General features: G+C 45.9%; 1 protein-coding gene across 1 annotated transcript; it reads right to left on the bottom strand.

Moving 5' to 3' along the window:
• Positions 1-437: 437 nt before the first annotated feature.
• Positions 438-13,784, bottom strand: LOC134404028 (parvalbumin, muscle-like). Its single transcript, XM_063134585.1, has 5 exons — positions 13,777-13,784; positions 7,803-7,871; positions 3,213-3,345; positions 2,323-2,432; positions 438-655 (listed from the first exon to the last, which is right to left on the bottom strand). The coding sequence occupies exons 2-5, from the start codon at positions 7,861-7,863 to the stop codon at positions 627-629; spliced, it is 333 nt and encodes a 110-aa protein (XP_062990655.1). The 5' UTR covers positions 7,864-7,871; positions 13,777-13,784; the 3' UTR covers positions 438-626.
• Positions 13,785-18,287: the final 4,503 nt, after the last annotated feature.

Below are 18,287 nucleotides of genomic sequence, written 5' to 3' on the forward strand. Positions count from 1 at the left end.
AGGGAAATCTAAAGTTAGCTGCTAAGAAAGAAATGTTTTACAGCTTCAAGGGCAGTTAAATCAAAGGAATTGCTTGCCAAATGAAGTTATGTATTTGCTATCACTAGCCAGTTGTCAGGGGTGTGTGCGTGTGTGTGTGTGTGTGTGTGTGTGTGTGTGTGTGTGTGTATAATCTCCATGTATCCTGGAGACTTGGGGAGGACAACATTGCTTTTGCTATAAAGCAGTGAGATGAGATTACAGTATTTATCAATGGCATAGTCCTGCTGAAACATTTTTCGTAAATCCTTCTGTCGTCATGCTGGCCTCCATTACAGTGGGTCAGTGGATGGTCGGGTGTAACTAAACTTCCAAGAGGAATATACCTCATATACTTTCTTCCTCCTTTGCAAGACTGAATAAAATAAGTCACATGTGAAAGGCAGGGAGAGCAGAGCCCAGGTTGATGTGACCTTTATTACTTTAACAGCATCTTTCAGCACAATTACATAGCTATAGGGCTGCAGAGAACAATGTTGGAGTATAAAACAACATAAATCAAGAGAAGAAGAACCAAGGAGGTCAGCAGAAAATAGCTGGAATCAGGTGGTCAAGGGTGGATGGATGGTTCAGATTGGTCAAAGCCTTTAGGATTCAGCCACCATGCTTACGAATTCTGCAGCAGAGACAGAGGTGAGGAAGAAAGTCAGTAGAATGCTAGTATTACACCATGTCAGGGCTGTATTAACAGGGACCATTCTCATTGCTTATGGTTTATGAGGCCAGTATGGTTCTGGATGCAAGTTCTCTACTCAGTGATTCACTGGTGTCAGTAGCACAATAAAGGAGTAAAAGGGTGCTTTAGGTTTACCAAATAAATATGTGTTGTTGTTTTTTAACCATCAAGAGGCAGAGGCGGATATTCTGATGCAAGAACCCTATTTATATTGCTGTGGTCATTCCCAGATAGCTGTATTTCATTATGGAGCTTTAAACCCCCAACTGCCAACAAAAAAATCTTTGCTGCTCTTGACTGAGACCCAGAAAACCTACCTGGGCCACCCTGAATGGAAGATTTGGGCAGGGCTGAGAATGATTGAAGTTAGAAGCAACAGATGCCAACAATAATACTTACATAGTGGCCCTTACTAACTTCTTCCCCATTTCCTAATTGCTCTAAAAACCTTGAGGCCATCTGCACTGACTTTTATTGGCTTGCTTGATATTTGTTTGGAATGGCCACCTAGGTGAATCTTCATCCTCCTCATCTTGGACTGTTTTTCTCTCCTGATGCATTGAAAGGATGCTAAATGAATACATAACATGTGTCTCTCTGACATTTTCTACTTGAGTGATTTATTGCATCCTCGTGATTGGGCACTAACAGAAGTTTGTGGGTTATTTTACATGACACCATCAACCTCCAAGATATATCCCTTGCTTTTCCCTGGCACTCTCATTAAAAATAATAATGGAGATAATGCAGTATTTAAAATAATCATAAATAATTGTGGGGCTTCCCCAGCATATAAGTTTGGTATAGTGCTATTATTCTGCCACTGGATGGTGCTATATCATTGAACATAATAGGGTGCGGGGTTTTTCCCATAATGTAGAGACACCCTATGTCCGCATGGCCAAAGGCACAACTGAAGTGCTGGTTCTAGGACATAGGTCAACTCCTGTTTCTGGCACACCAATGTGGCCTAGATTCTTGAGTCATGCATTTCCCCAGGCATGATTCACGAGAGGGGAAGGTGCAGGAACAAAAACATAGAAACTATAGGGATTTGAAACATCAGTAGGAAGGGATTTTTTTTTGCAACCTTTTTTTTTTTTTTTTTTTTAAATGCTGTGTTCTGTGGACAAATTCATTAAAAAATGGGGAGCTGAGGCCATGCCCTTTTGCTCATCCTCTCCCCCAGTTATGCACGACTGGATCAATGGTCACACTAGTACACTAGAATGCATGCCTAGAGCAATTATTCATGCAGGGACACAATAGACACCCTCCTTCATGGATGGGGAAATCTACTGCACCTTTGGAGCATGAATGACTGATCCCATGCAGTGATGAAGTAGAATGACCTGCCTCCAATCAGTGGCTGGTTGGAAAGAGACGCTGAAATGCAGTGGGCCACCTCTTCTAGAGCTGGTTACCTTGAGCTAACAAGAGCTATTAATGTAATAATTAAATATATATATTTCTTGTCTGGCATACTAGTATGTCCCATCATGCATTTTGGGAATCCCCACATCTTAATGCTTGTTTGCTCTTGGTATTGATGATTTCAATCTAACTTCCTGGTGCCCCATGTGATCCCTCCAGAGCAGGGCACGTACCTTCAATGCCTATTTTGCCATCTCCATCTTTATCTCCAGAGGCCATAATTGCCTTGGTTTCCTTAGCAGTCAGGGTTCTGCCCTCTGGGGAAAAGTTATTCACTAACAACCTATGAACAAGAAAAAGGGGCAGGGGAGGAAGCTGATACAGAAGATCTTACAATACCCAGTTTTCTTCCAAAAGGTGCTTCAAAGTGGTTTGCAACAGAGAATTAAAACACAATCAAACATAATGCGGTTCAGTTTAAAAGATACATTTTCTGACACCACAAACAGTTGTTTTTTATCACTCCAATGTGCTCTACGCAGGGTGATCCCTGAAAAGTGTCCAGAAGCTTCAATTGGTACAAGATTTGGCCACTAAGCTGCTAACCTGGGCGCAGAACCAGGGCCTTATTACATCTGCCCTGAAAGACCTGCCCTGGTAGTCAGTTGCTTTCTGGCTTCAATTCAGGGTTTTGATTTTAACTTTTAATACTCCAAATGGCTTAGGACCTGGCTATCTATGTAGCCCAGCTGTCTCGCTATGCAGATTTGCAAGAGAGGCTGTTTGACAGGTGCCATTACCCACAGAAGCCTATTTGCCAGGCAGGCATGAAAGGGTTTTCTCCTGTATTGCTCCCAGGCTACGGAATGTGCTCCCTCAAGAATTTTGACTGCCCCCCACTCTCTTGGCCTTTGGAAAGGGTGATGTGTTGCATCTTTTTGAGTTTAGTCTTCAAGATGTGAAGTTGAATTTTTACTGGTTTCCCCCCATTTGTAATGTTCTTGTTTATATTGTTTTATGGATTTGGTGTTTAAAATTCTTGTACACCACCTTAATGTCTTCCTGAATACAAAAGGTGGTATATAAGTGCAAGTAAATAAATAAACAGTAGATCTTTGCTTACTGTAGTTCCTCCTCCTCAATAAACCCACTTCGATCTCTGTCCATAATGTGAAAAATTTGCCTCACTTCTTCAGGAGTCTTCTTTTTCATCCCTACCATCACAAAGAACTTCTGATGGTTAAAAGAGTCTGGAGCTGTAGGAGGGGAAGAATTGAACAGGGTACCTCTGTTTACACTGATTATTAACAAGGCACTTTAGCAACCTTCTCCCTCTACAGATGGCGCAAGGTTCATTTACTTTCAAGATGTAGGAACTATAGGACTGATTGACACATATGCCTGATGTCATGACACCAACATCAAGTGATGATGGCTTGCGCGTGTTAATGGGCCATCGTAGGTCTAGCACAGCTTTCCTCAATTTAGTGCCCCCCAGATGCTTTGGACATCAAGTCCCATTGACATCAGACCATCCAGCATAGCCAATGGTCCTAAAATCTGGAGGGCACCAGGTTGGGGAAGGGCTAGTGTAGCACCACAAATCCTCTCAAATGCACTGCTTTTTAATGAAGCCAGATCACCTGTTCAGTTGCAAGTGATTGAGAATGTAACAATGAAGTACAGATCAATTCAGTTACATGCATGCAGGCACCAGCCCATGCTGATGATAGCATAACTAAGGTCTTACAAAGTGTATAATCAAATGTTGATGTAGCAAGGTTGACTTTGTGATCTTTTGGAAGGCAGATTGGGAAACAAAGGAATGCAAGAGGAAGCATTTCATTTTTTCATTTTTTTTTTAAAAAAGAAGGGACATCGTGAGGAAGCAAAAACTTAACGAAGTTAGTGAGGTGCTAACGTGTAGGTGCCCACTTGCTAGACGTTTATGATTCCAATCATCATCATCATCATCACCATCATCATCATCAATTTATCTTGTTCAGCCACAGTTCATAGCACTTTACGAAGTAGAATACCAATTCCTGCAAGGAATTTACAGTCAGCACCTCACCTTTCTTGAGTTATAGAACTCAAGGCAGCATACTTGGGAATCCCAATTGCTTTGCCGTTCAAGTACTGATTAAAGCTAGTTAGCTTTAACAAAATAGCTACACCATGTGCTTCCAAGCCATACCATATAGAACAGCCATGCCCAAACTGGTGCTTTCTGGATATTTTGGATTTCAACTCCCAGCAGCCCTAGCCAGCATGGATCAGGATCAGGAAATCTGGGAGTCATATCCCAAAACATCTGAAAGCTGAGAAACAGTGTTATAGGACCTAATCTGGAAACCAACCTGCTAATTTGTTCTCTCCCCCACCCTCCCCTTTCCCCTTTCCAAGCTGTTGCTGATGTGCCACAAATGCCTAATCTAGATCTCTGTGAGCTGTGAGCTAGAAGAAATATGTGTGAACTAGCCATTTTTCTGGATTGCAGGCCATCTAGTCATGGCATAGGGCAGTCCTTAATTCATGATTACAATGTTTCTTCAGCACCTTTGAAAGCAGTTGATATCAGACAGGGAAACTAATAATTTTAAAATAAGCCAAGAATATAATATAATATTTGGAGGAAAGATACGGAGGTATAGCAACTCAACAGATCAATTACACACATACACATAAACACCCCTTCTAGGGAATGAGATCAAAAGCTTTCTGATTCCCATTGGATGTCCAGGGGGCTGTGTATATACAGGGAAAGCCCCGTGGTCACTGTGGATCTGCACCACATTGGTTAGATGATGCAAGTGCAGCTTCATAGCCATCATGCAGCTTCCCTGCGATGCTGTGATATGAAAATGTCAGGGATATACCCTGACTTTTTCAAAGGAAGCCACGTCAACATGGTGCTTTTGATGTGTGTCATTGTTCCGGGGCCAATCTGGGGTCAACCTGGGGGCAGAGCTGGGTGGAAGGCGACCAGCGATTGGTCACCTTCCACCAATAAGAGGGCAGGGGTGGCTCCGGGACCCAGATGGCCACCCAGAAACCCCACACTCCCTCTTCAGCATCGGGATTACCCAAAACCACCCTGGGAGAGGAAAAGTGCGGGGTTGAAATGGGAGGCAGCACCAGCCCAGCTCCATGAAGACAGCCCGCAAGGTTCAAGCACAGTTGGAAAAAGACAGGCTTAAGTAAGAATGTGGAAGACTGCAGCCTTAATTCTCATATTTTAAAATAATTATCTGTTCGGTACACCTATGGCTTAGGTCCTAAGCAGGAGGGTGGGCTTCAAATCAAATAGGAGGAAGAAATGGCACCAGAGGGCACGGGGAGATGTGCCAGTAGTTTAAAGTTTTCTCTGATTGATAGTTTGTATGTGTTTTGGAGAGGAATGCATATATTCTGGCACATTTATCCAGAGACTGCTGTGCTGCAGCTCCTGTCTGAGCCCAGGCTCTCCCCCACTGCCCTTAACTAAATATAAAATAAAAGACTTCAGAAGCTTAACCTCTTCTGAAATTAAGCCTTGGGCTCATTCTTGCCAATGGGCTTCTATATTCCGAGGTGGCACTAGGGAAATCTAACACAGCGACCTCTCAGAAGTGCCCTGATCAGGCAGTGCCTCTTCATTTGGGCAGCAGCTTTTCTCTGGCACTGCATGCAAATCAAGAGAGAATCAATGAAGGAAAAGAGGAGGGAGGGAGGCATGTGGAATCACTCCATTCCTAGAGGACTCTGCTCTTTCCATTTCCCTCCCTCTGCCCCCCCACCCCCGAACCAGTGATTGCTGGAGCAATTTAGGCAGATTCATCTCGCCTTTAGTTCCTCTTGGGCTCAGGCTGTGATGATGAGTTCCCTTTAGAGCTCAGCCCTTTGCGTGGCATTTGCCAAGGTCACACAGCAGGAGCTAGGAGAAAAATGGGGTTACCAAAGGGGCCATTGCAGTGGTTTAGGATTTGGGGGTAGGTGGGTGGCGATTTGGAGGATGCAAGCTACACCTCTAGACATTGCCTCTTCTGAACAGCAATAAAAATTATTTATTTATTTATTATTAAAACATTTGTATCCTGCCCTATATCAATGTCATATCAGGGCAGCAGGAATGTTGCAAGGAAAAGGTAGAGGAATGCTGCCATCTTTCTCACCTGGCCACCCTATTGCAGATGCCTGGATGGGATGGACCATGCATGGTTTGGGCTTCCTGCTTATGATCTAGATAGGCTAATCTACAGGACATAACCAGGTGCCATCCAGATGGTTTGGACTACAATTTCTAGCCTGAACCAATTTGGTGAGTGGTCAGGGATTATAGAAGTTGTAATCCAGAATATTTGGAGGGCACCTACTCCTGATTCACGTGTTTAGGGTAAGAATGCCTTGCGGCAGCCTTTCTCAATCTCATGTCCCCCAGACATTTTGGACTGCAACTCCCAGAATTCCCGAGATTAGCCATGTTGGTTGGGGTTGATGGGAGTTGAATTCCAAAACATCTCGAGTGTACCAGTTTGGAGAAGGCTGTGTCTTGGAGAAAGAGTTTGGAGCGCATCTGTCTTCTTCAATATGATGCCCTATAGATGTTTGGGACTAAAAGTCCCAGCATAGCTCATCATGCTGGTTAGGGATGATGAGCATCCAAAAGATCTGAGGACACCAGTTTGGACAGGTTCGGACTCCATGTTTCCAAAGATACATATTGCCAAAGGAATAGCTATAGGAAGGGTTCGTCCTTCCAAACTGGAAGATTCTAGGGCAGCCTTCTGCAACTTGGTACCCTCCAGTTATGTTGAATGGACTCCATATTCCAACACCCTCAGCAAGTATGGGGATGATAGGAGTTTGAGTCCACCAGACTGGGAGTGGTTGCTCTAGAGTGACCAGCTGAAAAGCAGGGCAGGACACTTTCAGTTTTAATAGTACAAGAGGCAATTTTGTAAGTAGAGTTTGGTGTGGCTGGCCATGCAAGCTACAGCTGATGGATGTCCCACCCTGCCCACAGTCTCCAACTGGTGGCAACAGCAGACTATTGCTGCCAGCAAAACGCAAGAGGGGAGCTTGCAAGAGTCATTTGGATCATTGGCGCCCCTAAACCTGCTCCTGTAGCCTCACTTCACTAAAGCCCATTGATTTCTTAAGACCAACTTCTGCATCCTGGAAAGCACAAAGAAACAAACAAGAATAGCAACAATAATATAAGACTGGGACAATGAAGGCAAGTTCTTGGAAAGATGGGGAAGGGAGGAAAATATTATTGGGAATGGGGAAGGGGTTTACTCTGGGGAAGGAAGCATTGCTAAAAAGCAGAGGGTGAAGGACTTGATGCCAGGAGAAGTCCTGAAGCTCAGTGCTCCTTATGCCACTCTCAAGGCTGCTACAAATAAAATGTGAAACTTCCCGGCTACCTGGAGTTCAGAGTTCGCGGCTCCGGATCCCTGGATCTCAGTGGTCCAAAATTAACGAAGCGTTTCTTGTCACCATTCTAGGAGTTTCTCAAGGGAGCGTAGCGGAGGACAGCATCCGTGGACTTTCCCCCTGGCTCATCCTTTCTGGGCTCCCAGCCTCCCCCCACAACCCGATCCCTTCTTTTTCCGACATCCCTGCGGACCCCTCTCCTTGTTCAGACCGACTTTTAAGAAACGACCCTCCCTCCCAAAGCTCCCAGCTCTATCCTTCCCTCCCTGCGCGCGAAGGCTCCGCCGCGTCTCACCTGCGAAGGCTGCTATTGCAGCCCTGATGTCGGCAGCGCTGAGTAGGTCGGTCATCGCCATTCTTTCAACTGTGGGAACAAAAGAGAGGGAGAGAAGTGCAAAGAAGACTTTCGGAGAAGACAGGGGGAGGGAAAGAGCCCTTCTCCTCATCCTTTGGGCTCATATGACCAAGGCTGCCGGGCGGGATTGGCACACACCGGCTCAGGGACTGGAGCCGTGCCAGCCGCAAGCAGGAGCAGCAGAAAGGGCCGCGAGGCGCCGGGCGTGCGTCTCTCTCTGCGTGCCGCTCCGCCAGGCGCGCACCAGCTAGTTTGTAAAGTGATGACCGGTGTAGCACAACGGTTCATGGTGGTTTTGACTGGGGCAAGCGATGTTTGGATCTCTTGGGCGAGATGCTGCTCTTTGGAAGGTGGGAAAGAGGGGGAAGCAGGAAGTCAGGGAGAGGGCGGGGGGGGGTCATCCCAAGGCTGGGCCGGTGCGCTGGTGTGTTGGGAAGAGGACGACTCCCAAAGGAAGAGGAGGACAGGACAAGCATCTTCGTGTACTTGATCCCACTCAGCCCTCCTCCAAGCAGCTGGGTGGGGTCCAGCAGCCTGAGCAGTGTCCCCGTATGTCTCCCTTGCCATCTATCCTCACAACAAATCTGTGGGGAAGGTGACCCACAGAGTTAGTAGCAGGCTCAAGGTCACCCAGTGGGGGCATTCGAGGTCCCTCTGGTCAAAGTCCCACACTCTAATATCAGTAGATTTCATTTGCTAGTCGTGTAGAGGGGAGAGTTTTTCCACAGGTACGGCTTTTCTCTCTCCTCCATGCCAAGCCATATCTCCCTGAATCCCACGTTTTCTGCAGAATTATTTAAAGTATGGGGAGGCATTCTTTTTTGCATCTGGCCATACTGAGCAGTATTCCCCCTGTTACTAAACAAGCAATGGACTTTTAAAAAGACAGAAAGTCCACTGAACTACTACTGGTGTCCTTCAGATGTGTTGGCCTATGACTCCAATCATCCAGAGACATTGCGGATAATGGAGTTGAAGTCCAAACTTCTAAAGCACAGCAGACTTGGGGAAGCTATATTACAGTATTTCCATGCTACTAAACTGGTAGCAATGAAACTGCAATTCTATGGACATTTAATTGGGAGTAAACTCTACCAAACACAAATTCTAGATTCCCACAATCAATTTGAGCCACTGTGGTTTAAACTGCCTTCCAGATGTTTTGGACTTCAACTCCCATCACCCCCAGCCAGCATAGTCAGTAGTGCTGGGAGTTGTAGGCCATGATATCTGGGGGGCAGATATTGAAGAAGACGGATGTCATCCAAACTCATCCTTCAAGTCAGCCTTGTCCAAATTGCTGCTTTCCAGATGTTTTGAACTTCAACTCCCATTAGCCCCAGCCAGCATGGCTGATAGTCAGGAATTCTGGCTAGGAATTATTTGACTTCGATTGCTCTACTAACAGAATACATTCAGGTAAGCAACGGATGGACACAACTGCTTCTAAACTCCAGACTGAAGCAAATCTCTCTCTCTCTCTCTCTCTCTCTCTCTCTTTCTCTCTCTTAATAATTTACAATAGTATTTAATATAATCAGTTAGGTGATAATATTTTTTTTAAAATGATTACTTATTAAATCTTTTAAAAAATGTTTTTGCCCATGAGATGGTGAAATTTCTGGGAAACAGCAAAAAAGATGCAGCAGAAGCCTCGGAAAATTGTTTGTGCTACATAGAACAGCCTCAGAATCATAAATAGCTGCAAAGAATAATAAACATATTTAATTCAAGTAGATAACTTAACCCAAATTTTGCTATAAAAATGAGTTGCTCAAGGGAAGTAATATTAACAAAACAAAACATTGGGCACTACTCTAAGAACTAGCAACAGAACTAAAATGCAGCTGAGACCTTAGATTCTGGGAAACCAGGAACTGCACTGGCAATTTTTTTAAAAAAGCATTGCTTACTAGTGAATATACCATTGCTGCCTTCAATAAAACCTTTAAAGCACCAGTTCAAACAGTATTACACATTGCTAGGTGTAACAGAGTCAGTTGCACAGTGTGTGCCTTGCACTGAATGACAGACAGAGCAGAAGAAAGCTGTATAGAATTTCCCTAACAACATTTTTAAAATATACCTACCCAGAAATATTGCTTACAGCAGTAATATATGTATTTATTAAATTCAAGGATTACCTACAGGGCAGACAACTATGATATGCTCTGGTTGCTGTGAGAAACAAACTAGCTGATATTTATTTATTTATTTATTTATTATTGCATTTCTATACTGCCCAATAGCTGAAGCTCTCTGGGCGACTCACCAGTCTTCCTCAACCTGGTTCCAGCCTGATGTCATAGACAGTGACATTGTTCAGATGACACGCTAAGCTACAGTGGTTAAGCATTATGGTTTAGCATGTCATGTGAACCATTCCTAACCATGGTGGCTACATAACCATGACTTAAACATGCTCAGTAAAAACTTACTGCAAAAGGGTTAGCAGCTTAACCATGGTTTAGCATGTTGTCTGAACAGGCCCTACATCCCCAATCTTCCACAGCCAGCAAGACTGTGGCTTGGGCGATGTGAGTTGTAGTCCAATATCATTGGATAGCACCAGATTAAGTAAGGCTGGTCTACACCACTGGAGTTCAATTGGTGGGTTGGGACCCACTCCTGGACTGCAGTGTGTCCTGAAGTGGGTTAAAACATCAGCACTACCACCTTCAAATTTGTGATAAAAACCATCAGAAGTGGGTCCACAAATGCATGTTTGGGCTAAAGAAGGGTCCTGGGTCCCATAATTCAGTGCATGCAGAAGGCCCCCTTCCAGTGCAATCTCTAGCATCTTTAGGGAAAGCTCAGAAAAGACCCTTGCCTGAAATCCTGGAGAACTGTTCCCAATCATTGTACTAACAATTTTCAGCCTTTTGAAACCCAGGTCCTCTTTATTTTATTTTATTTTATTTATTACATTTTTATACTGCCCATTAGCCGAGGCTCTCTGGGCAGCACACAATTTAAACCATAAAATACAACAAGTGTCAGATAAATTTAAAACGTTAAAAAAATGTTTTTTTTTAAAAAATAAGCCATATAAAACTAGGTAAGTTAAAAATCTGGGGAAAGACTATGTGAAAAGGTATGTTTTCAGGAGGCATTTAAAGGATGTTAAGTTTTCTGCCTCCTGAACCGCATGAGGGCATGTTTTCCAGAGGGTGGGTGCCACTACAGAGAAGGCCTGCTGCCAAGGTTTTTCATTGCAAAATTCTGTTCGTTTTGGAATGGCCAGCAGGACCTGCTTTGAGGACTGTAGCTGTAGTCTGGGTGCATATAAGGGAAGGTGGTCTGCTAGGTATGCTGGTCCCAAGTTGTTTAGGGCTTTGTAGGGTTATGACATAACTTTGCATGTGGCTTGATAGCTAACAGGTAGCCAATGCAGTTCTTTTAACACAGGTTTTGTATGAGCATAGCTAGGTGTCCAATGAGCACCCTAGCTGCTAGTTGCAGCTTCTGAACCACACACATGGGTAGCCCCACATAGAGCACATCACAGTAGTCTAATTGTGAAGATGCCAATCCATGAATGACCATGCCTAGACTATCCCTATAAAGAAACAGGCATAGTTAGCATACCAACCAAAGTAGATAATGGGCGCTCTGGTCCAGCGAGGACACCTGGGCCTCCAGTGAGAAGGATGCATCCAAGAGCACCCCCAAACTATGGACTTGCTGCTTCAGATTCAGTGCAACTCCATCCAGAAAAGGCAAACATCCCAATTCCCAGGCATCAGAACCACCAACCCACAAGGCCTCTGCCTTATTGGGATTCAGCTTCAGTTTATCGGCCCTCATCCAAGCCGTAAGTGTATCCCGTCCCTTTTTGCTGTTAAATCAGGTACACATACCCCCCTGCCCTACATCTTGGCTTCTTTCTGCTTGGCTGTGTCAGATTCTAATTTAAACACATGGATCTGTGGCTTTTGGCCCCAAAGCATCCTGGGTTGTGCTTTAGTCTCCTTGCCCAGTCTGGATTTGGAGAAGGCTGCTAAAGATCTTGACTAAAAACTCTGGAGAGCGAGAGTGAGCTGGGAAGGAAGGGGCCTGAATCCACAGCAGAACTAGCACCTGTTCTTCTCTTCTATACACCTGATACCCACTGCTCCTCCGCCAGAAGCAAAGATGCTCTGGCTGCCGCTGCTGCTGCTGCTGATGTGACTCAAGCACACACACCCAAGTCCATTTTACATAAATGAAACTCCAATAGCAGCAGGCTCATTGCCACATCCCAAATGAAGCAATTGATGGTTGGGACAAATTTTGTTGGTCAGCAAGCTTGAGAGTTAAACAGAACTCTTCTTCACAGAGCAACCCTTTCTCCAGCCTTCAAAAGATTGGTTCAATGATAAAGGGACATGTTAAAGATACTGTACCCTGTAACTTTTTGAAGACATGACACGTGTACTAGTAAGCAACCATCCATGGAATAAATGGTTTGCAGCTTCTTTCTTTCCTTTTAATTATTCCATGGGCTGGAAGTGAATAACATAGGGAAAGCTAATGGGATTATTGCACTCCTTCCCCCATCAAAAGTAGATCTATTTTGTGGCACAAGGCATTGCTCTTCTTACTTCTGCAACCTGGTGATGGGGGTGGGTGAGATGGGCCTGGAACCCATGAGGATTTGGGGAGACCCACCTGGACATGTTTGCCCAGTGGTACAGCTAGGTAATTTACAGTAGGCGGTTGGGGACCTTTTAATGGTCACATGCATTACTTTATTTGTGAAGCACACAACAAACATTTCTCTCTCCAATCCCAATTGCCATCCCATCCTTTCCAACTGCTTCTACATCCCTGATGTTAGAGAGCTTCGGCTAGTGGGCAGTATAAAAATGCAATAAATAAATAAGAAAAACAATGCAACAATTTACCAAACTGGAACGAAAAACAAACTCGGTGCATGTGCCCTTTTGCATTTGAACTCACTTCATTCATAGCACCATCATGATTGCAGGTATAAAATGGAGTTTATTCCAAACGCCCTCCTCTCCTGCCACTCTCTGCCCCGCCCCCCGCCCCCAAGGTCCAGCCATAGCTGCATCACTTCTGCATCGCACACCACAAGCCTGCAGCTCTACTATCGTCTGGGAACCTGAGCATTTGTTGAGCACCAACCAGCAACTGCAAACTTTGCAGACTTTAACAGACACACTTTCTCCCCAGCCAGACTAGACACATTCCCACTTCGGCAAGTAGCAGGCACGTATAATAGCCCTTCAAGAAAACACACGTGGCGATGGCCAATAAAGACGCTCAAAAAGAGCAAACGACTGCAGGTCTAAGAAACCCAAGCAATTAGGATGCAAAACTTTCGGTGGGGCGGGTAATAAGAGCCCAGCTAAAATACAGCAGGTGAGGGCTCCTGGGGGTGGAAGCCCTTGTACAAGCGGATTGCTCGTGGTCTTCTCTTCGGCTTTTCAGAGCGCACGCATCAGCCGGATGAGAGCGCGGCTGGCTAGCCTCCTTCTTTTTCCCCGAGCTCCAGGCGTTGTCTTCGGGGCAGCACACCCCCCCCCGGTCCCTCTCGTTGCTTTCTCGGTCCACCTCTGTTCCTTTTCACCCCGTCTCTCTTCATCCGCGCGGTCCAATTCCCTGCTCCCCAACTCATCCTCACAGCCCGCCCCTCTCTCCGGCGTCCTCCGTTGGATTGTTTCTTCACCTGCGCTGCCTTCAGCTCGTCCTCGGGCAAAGGAAGATGCTCCCGTCTTCTTCGGCAAGAGCCCGCGGAGAAGTTTGCTTGGGGCGGCTGGGGGGGTGGGGGTGGGATTGTACCAGACAGGTCAAAAGGGATCGTGCCGTTCGAGCCCCCGCTGGCACCAACAATCCAAAGGTGAATCCATCTTGGTGTAAAAAAAACCCGGGGTTCTGTCTCTCCTTCTTTCCCTACTGTGAAACTTACCTGTCGGCTGTTCGTGAGTCGTACTGGGAAAGGCTGGAGGATTGGGGAGGTGCTCACGGGAAGGTGAAACCCCGCGTGGGCACCCCACTTATATAGCAGCCTTGCCTTGTTTATTTTGGGAATGCGATGTCCCCCTCCTCGCAGGTGTCAGATGCTCAGGGGACAACGGTGGTGGCAGTATCACATTCACCTTCCCCTAACTAATCAAGCGGCACTATTAATAATCCTGGCTCGGCACCCACCTCTCCCACTTGCTCCCGAAACCTATTACGTCGCCGATGTGGCAGGGTGGCGGTCAAACCTTTCTTTATTTGTCTGCTGGGGTCAAAAGGACGCCCACTTTTGAAGAGGTGGTAGACGGGTGTGATGGATTGGATGAGTCCCCTGCCCAAGCAGAAGGGCTGCTACAGTGACCACTTTTGAGAAGGAAGGCAGGTCTCTCTCTCTCTCTCTCTCTCTCTCTCAGGTCCATTATGGAGAAAGCTTCGCAGAATCTGAACAAAACACCCCCCACACCCTTACTGTGCATCAGGAAAAGCAACTTTCTCAAATTTGCAAATTAATTAGGAACATTAGCCCCATTTGTATATTCTTGCTTAATTTGCTTTTGCTAGTCATCAAGAAGGCCACAGAGTCTTAAAGCCTCATCCCATGGGAGGTCTGTTCAGCACAGGTTGGCTTGTGAAGCTTTTGTGTTTTTAAAAGAATCTTTTTTCCGTTTCTTGCTCCAGCCATATGGACTAGAAACTTTTTTTTTTAAAGGAAAGTAAGAAGCAGAAGTTGTCTTAATTCAGAATCATGTAAATCTCATGTGTGCATAGGACCATGCCACATATCATGTCAGAGATGGTATAATCATAGAGATGGAAGGATCTCTTAGATCCTTCATAGAGATGGCCAGGATCTCTTCTCGATCCTCCCAGAGTGCAGGACACGGAATAATGGACTCAAGTTAAAGGAAGCCAGATTCCAGCTGGACATCAGGAAAAACTTCCTGACTGTTAGAGCAGTACAACAATGGAATCAATTCCCTAGGGAGGTTGTGGGCTCTCCCACGCTAGAGGCATTCAAGAGGCAGCTGGACAACCATCAGGGATGCTTTAGGGTGGATTCCTGCCTTGAGCAGGGGGTTGGACTTGATGGCCTTGTAGGCCCCTTCCAACTCTGCTATTCTATGATTCTATGATCTCTGGAGATCATGAGCCCAACCCTTGGCTCAAAGCAAGCTCTGCAATGCAGGAGGCAGCTACAGCTTCCCCTATTCATATCTCAGGAAAAGATCTTTCCCATCATTTGTGACCTGATCTTTTTAAATAAAGATGTGAAGGACTCAACATGGGACTTTCTGCTGGCAAAGCACCTACTCAGCCAGCACTCTGGTCCCTTCCCACTAACCTCAATTGTAGTTGGAGATACACAGAATCCTCATTATCCAGCATTCCCCAACCAGGTGCCCTCCAGATGTGTTGTGCTACAACTCCCAACATTTCCCAATTGGCTTTGTTGGCTGGAAATGGTGGAGGTAGCAGTCCAACAGAACTGCACAGCACCATGCTGGGGGAGGTTGTCATTAGTAACCTCAAGACTGGGCTACTGCAATGCACTCTATGTGGGGCTGCCCTGAAGATTGCTCTGGAAGCTGGAGTTAGTGCAGAATGCAGCAGCTTGACTGTTGTCAGGAGCTGCCCCTTTTCAGCATATAACTCCTCTGCTGAGGGAACTGCACTGGCTGCCTATTGGTTACCAGGCCAGGTTTAAGGTTCTGGTACTAGTGTACAAAGCCCTAAACAACTTGAGATCAGGCCCCTGTCTGACAGCCTCGAGTCTGCACCCCAAGGCCCTGGGCTCCTGAATTGGTGCTCCTTTCCAGCATCTTCATGGGAAGGAGTGCCAAATCGGAGTTGCCACTGCCACCGCTGACAGAACCTAGAAGAAGGGATGAATGGAGCAGCCAGCTCTCCTCCCTCTGAGCTAGCTCTGGCTGCCCCATTCCAACCCCCCTGCAATTTTATTTTATTTTTAATCTTTAGATGTGAAGGTTCAAATCTAAAGTTTAAAAATAAATAAACCGGGGTGGGTGGGAGAGGAACAGGGCAGCCAGACTGAGCTCAGAGGGAGGAGAGCCGGCTGCCACATTCCTCCCCTCTCCCTGGTGCTTATCTCGGCTGTGCTGGCAGCCTCCCTGCTGCCCCGTTCCTCTCCCCACCATACACACACACACACACACACACACACACAGTGTGGAGCCCTTCCAACACCCCCTTTAATTCCCCCCCTTAAAACAGCTCCGCAGAGGAGCAGAGCCTGTCTTCAAGCTAAAAAAGTTGGGATAAGTACTCAATTTTTTTTTTAGCACACAGCTTCAGGAGGTCTGTGCCCATCAGGGGTGGGGAGTGGGGTCAGTTTAAAAAACAAACACTTACATTTTTGTTGGAGCACAATTACGCCCATCTCCCCTTTAAAAAAAAAAGGTAGGTGTGACATCTCTCCTTCCTCCCAGCATGTTGCACACCATGTGTGAATCTAGGGGGATGATCTTGCAAGCAGAATATTGTGAGATCCTCCCCACTCCCTCCTGGAAGGCAGGGAGGTGTAGAAAGGGCCTATGAAAGCGGTATAAGGAATGTGTCCTGTGCCCCTACAGTTATCAGTGCGCTTCAATACCGAGCATTAGTGTAGTTCTAGCCCTGGAGATATTATGCCAGCACTGAGTGAATCCTTGCCTACTGGCACCTGAAGACACAGTTCCTGCCATAGTGCACCCCAATAATGCATCCCCCTGAGATGGGGATGACTCACAGTAGGGGGAGGGAGAAGCCATAAAACCCACTCTCTCAGCCTACTAATCTCCCCTGGCTTCAACTGCAAAGGCATTTGATGGTTAGGAAAGTCTACCCCTAATGACTGAAGATGTTTATGCAGGCTTCAACCACATGGGGACATTAAAATTAATAAATTACTGCATTAAAAATAAAACAAAATAACCCTGAGATGCACAGCCCTCGGGTCCTTAAGTATGCAAGCCAAGTCTCAGGTGACTAGGTCTCATAGCTTCAGCACTATGGCACTAATGGATGACAGGCAGATGCACATCCTCTTTTATTATTATATATTGCTAATCACATTTACCTGCAGGGTGTTGTCACTGATAATTGGAGAAGAGCTCAATTTTTCCTTGTGTAAGCTGATATATATCTTTATACTGCTTTCAAGCACACAATTTCCAGTTGCTTCAGGCAGTTGCAAGGCAAGCACATCTGTAGCACATCTGGAAGTTTCAAGGCTGAAAACCTCTTGCTTATCCAAAAGCCAGGACAGAGAGCAGGCTGACTAGCAAAAAAGCAGTATTACTTAATGGAAACTTTGTCAAGCAGTACATAAGCAGTTGAAAAAAACCACAACCCTATGGGTGATCAGAGAAGAAGCCTGATATAGTTTCCCCCTCCCCCTTTCAAACAACTCTTCAGTGGGCATTATTGGGAGAACAGCTGTATGTGAAGGAAACAAAATCGATAACTCCCATCACCCAGGGAGAGAGGGAGAAGAGCCTGTCAAATGCTAATTTACCTGGCAATATTTCATGAGCCAGCAAGCACTTTTTGTACCTGTTAGGACTGAGAATGAGAGGCATAGTTTGACATCTCTAGGTCATCCTCATGAATCCAGCTCTAGTTAGGAGTCATTGAAAGCTGCCAGTGACATCTGCAAACAATCAGCCTAAGTCATGACATCCGATGGGGCAAGAAGGGCATCCCCATGGGACAAGTGACAATCTGGTGATCATCAAAGTGTTCAGCCCTGGGGACTGGTGCCTCAGAGGGCCAATCCTATCATTAGGCAGAGGGAGGCAGTCGTCTCAAGCGGCAGATGCGGGTGGTGGTGGCAGCAAAGCGTTGAAGGAGATAGCTGTGGGCCAAGTGGCCTGCCTGGCACTCCCTCAGATAGCCTGCCGCTGTCAGGTGTGGGAGAGGATACTGTCCTGTTGCCAAGGTTGAAGAAAGACTTGATTGCCAGTCTACTCAGCTTCTACATGTGAACTGGGGATGGGACATCATTTTGTCCTTCCTCTCAGGCAGCAAAATGTCTTTGGATAGTCCAGGTGCCACCTGAGCAATGGGGTAGACATCTGTTGCAGCAGAAACAACACCCACCCATGTGTAGCTCAGTTTAGCACTTCGTTCTTCTGTTGAAGTGGGTTGTAGTCCACAAACACAGTTATGCCACAATAAATGTGTTAGCCTTTAAAGTACCATAAGACTGTTTATGAACAACTCTGGGATTCCTAAAGGGTACACAGCACCACATTCAAATGGTTTGGAGCACCACAGACAGCCCTACCATTAGGCAAAGGGAGACAGTTGCCTCAGGCAGCTGATTTGGGGTATCATGAATGGGCGAGAAATTGTCAATTGTTTAATGTATTACTACTGAATTTTTACTGCCGGGAAGTGCTAAAATTTGGCTGGTTTAGGATACCTGAACCTAATCTACACCAAGCAAGATATTGTCAG

The sequence above is a fragment of the Elgaria multicarinata genome, chromosome 9, assembly GCF_023053635.1.
Source record: "Elgaria multicarinata webbii isolate HBS135686 ecotype San Diego chromosome 9, rElgMul1.1.pri, whole genome shotgun sequence".
Lineage (NCBI taxonomy): Eukaryota > Metazoa > Chordata > Lepidosauria > Squamata > Anguidae > Elgaria > Elgaria multicarinata.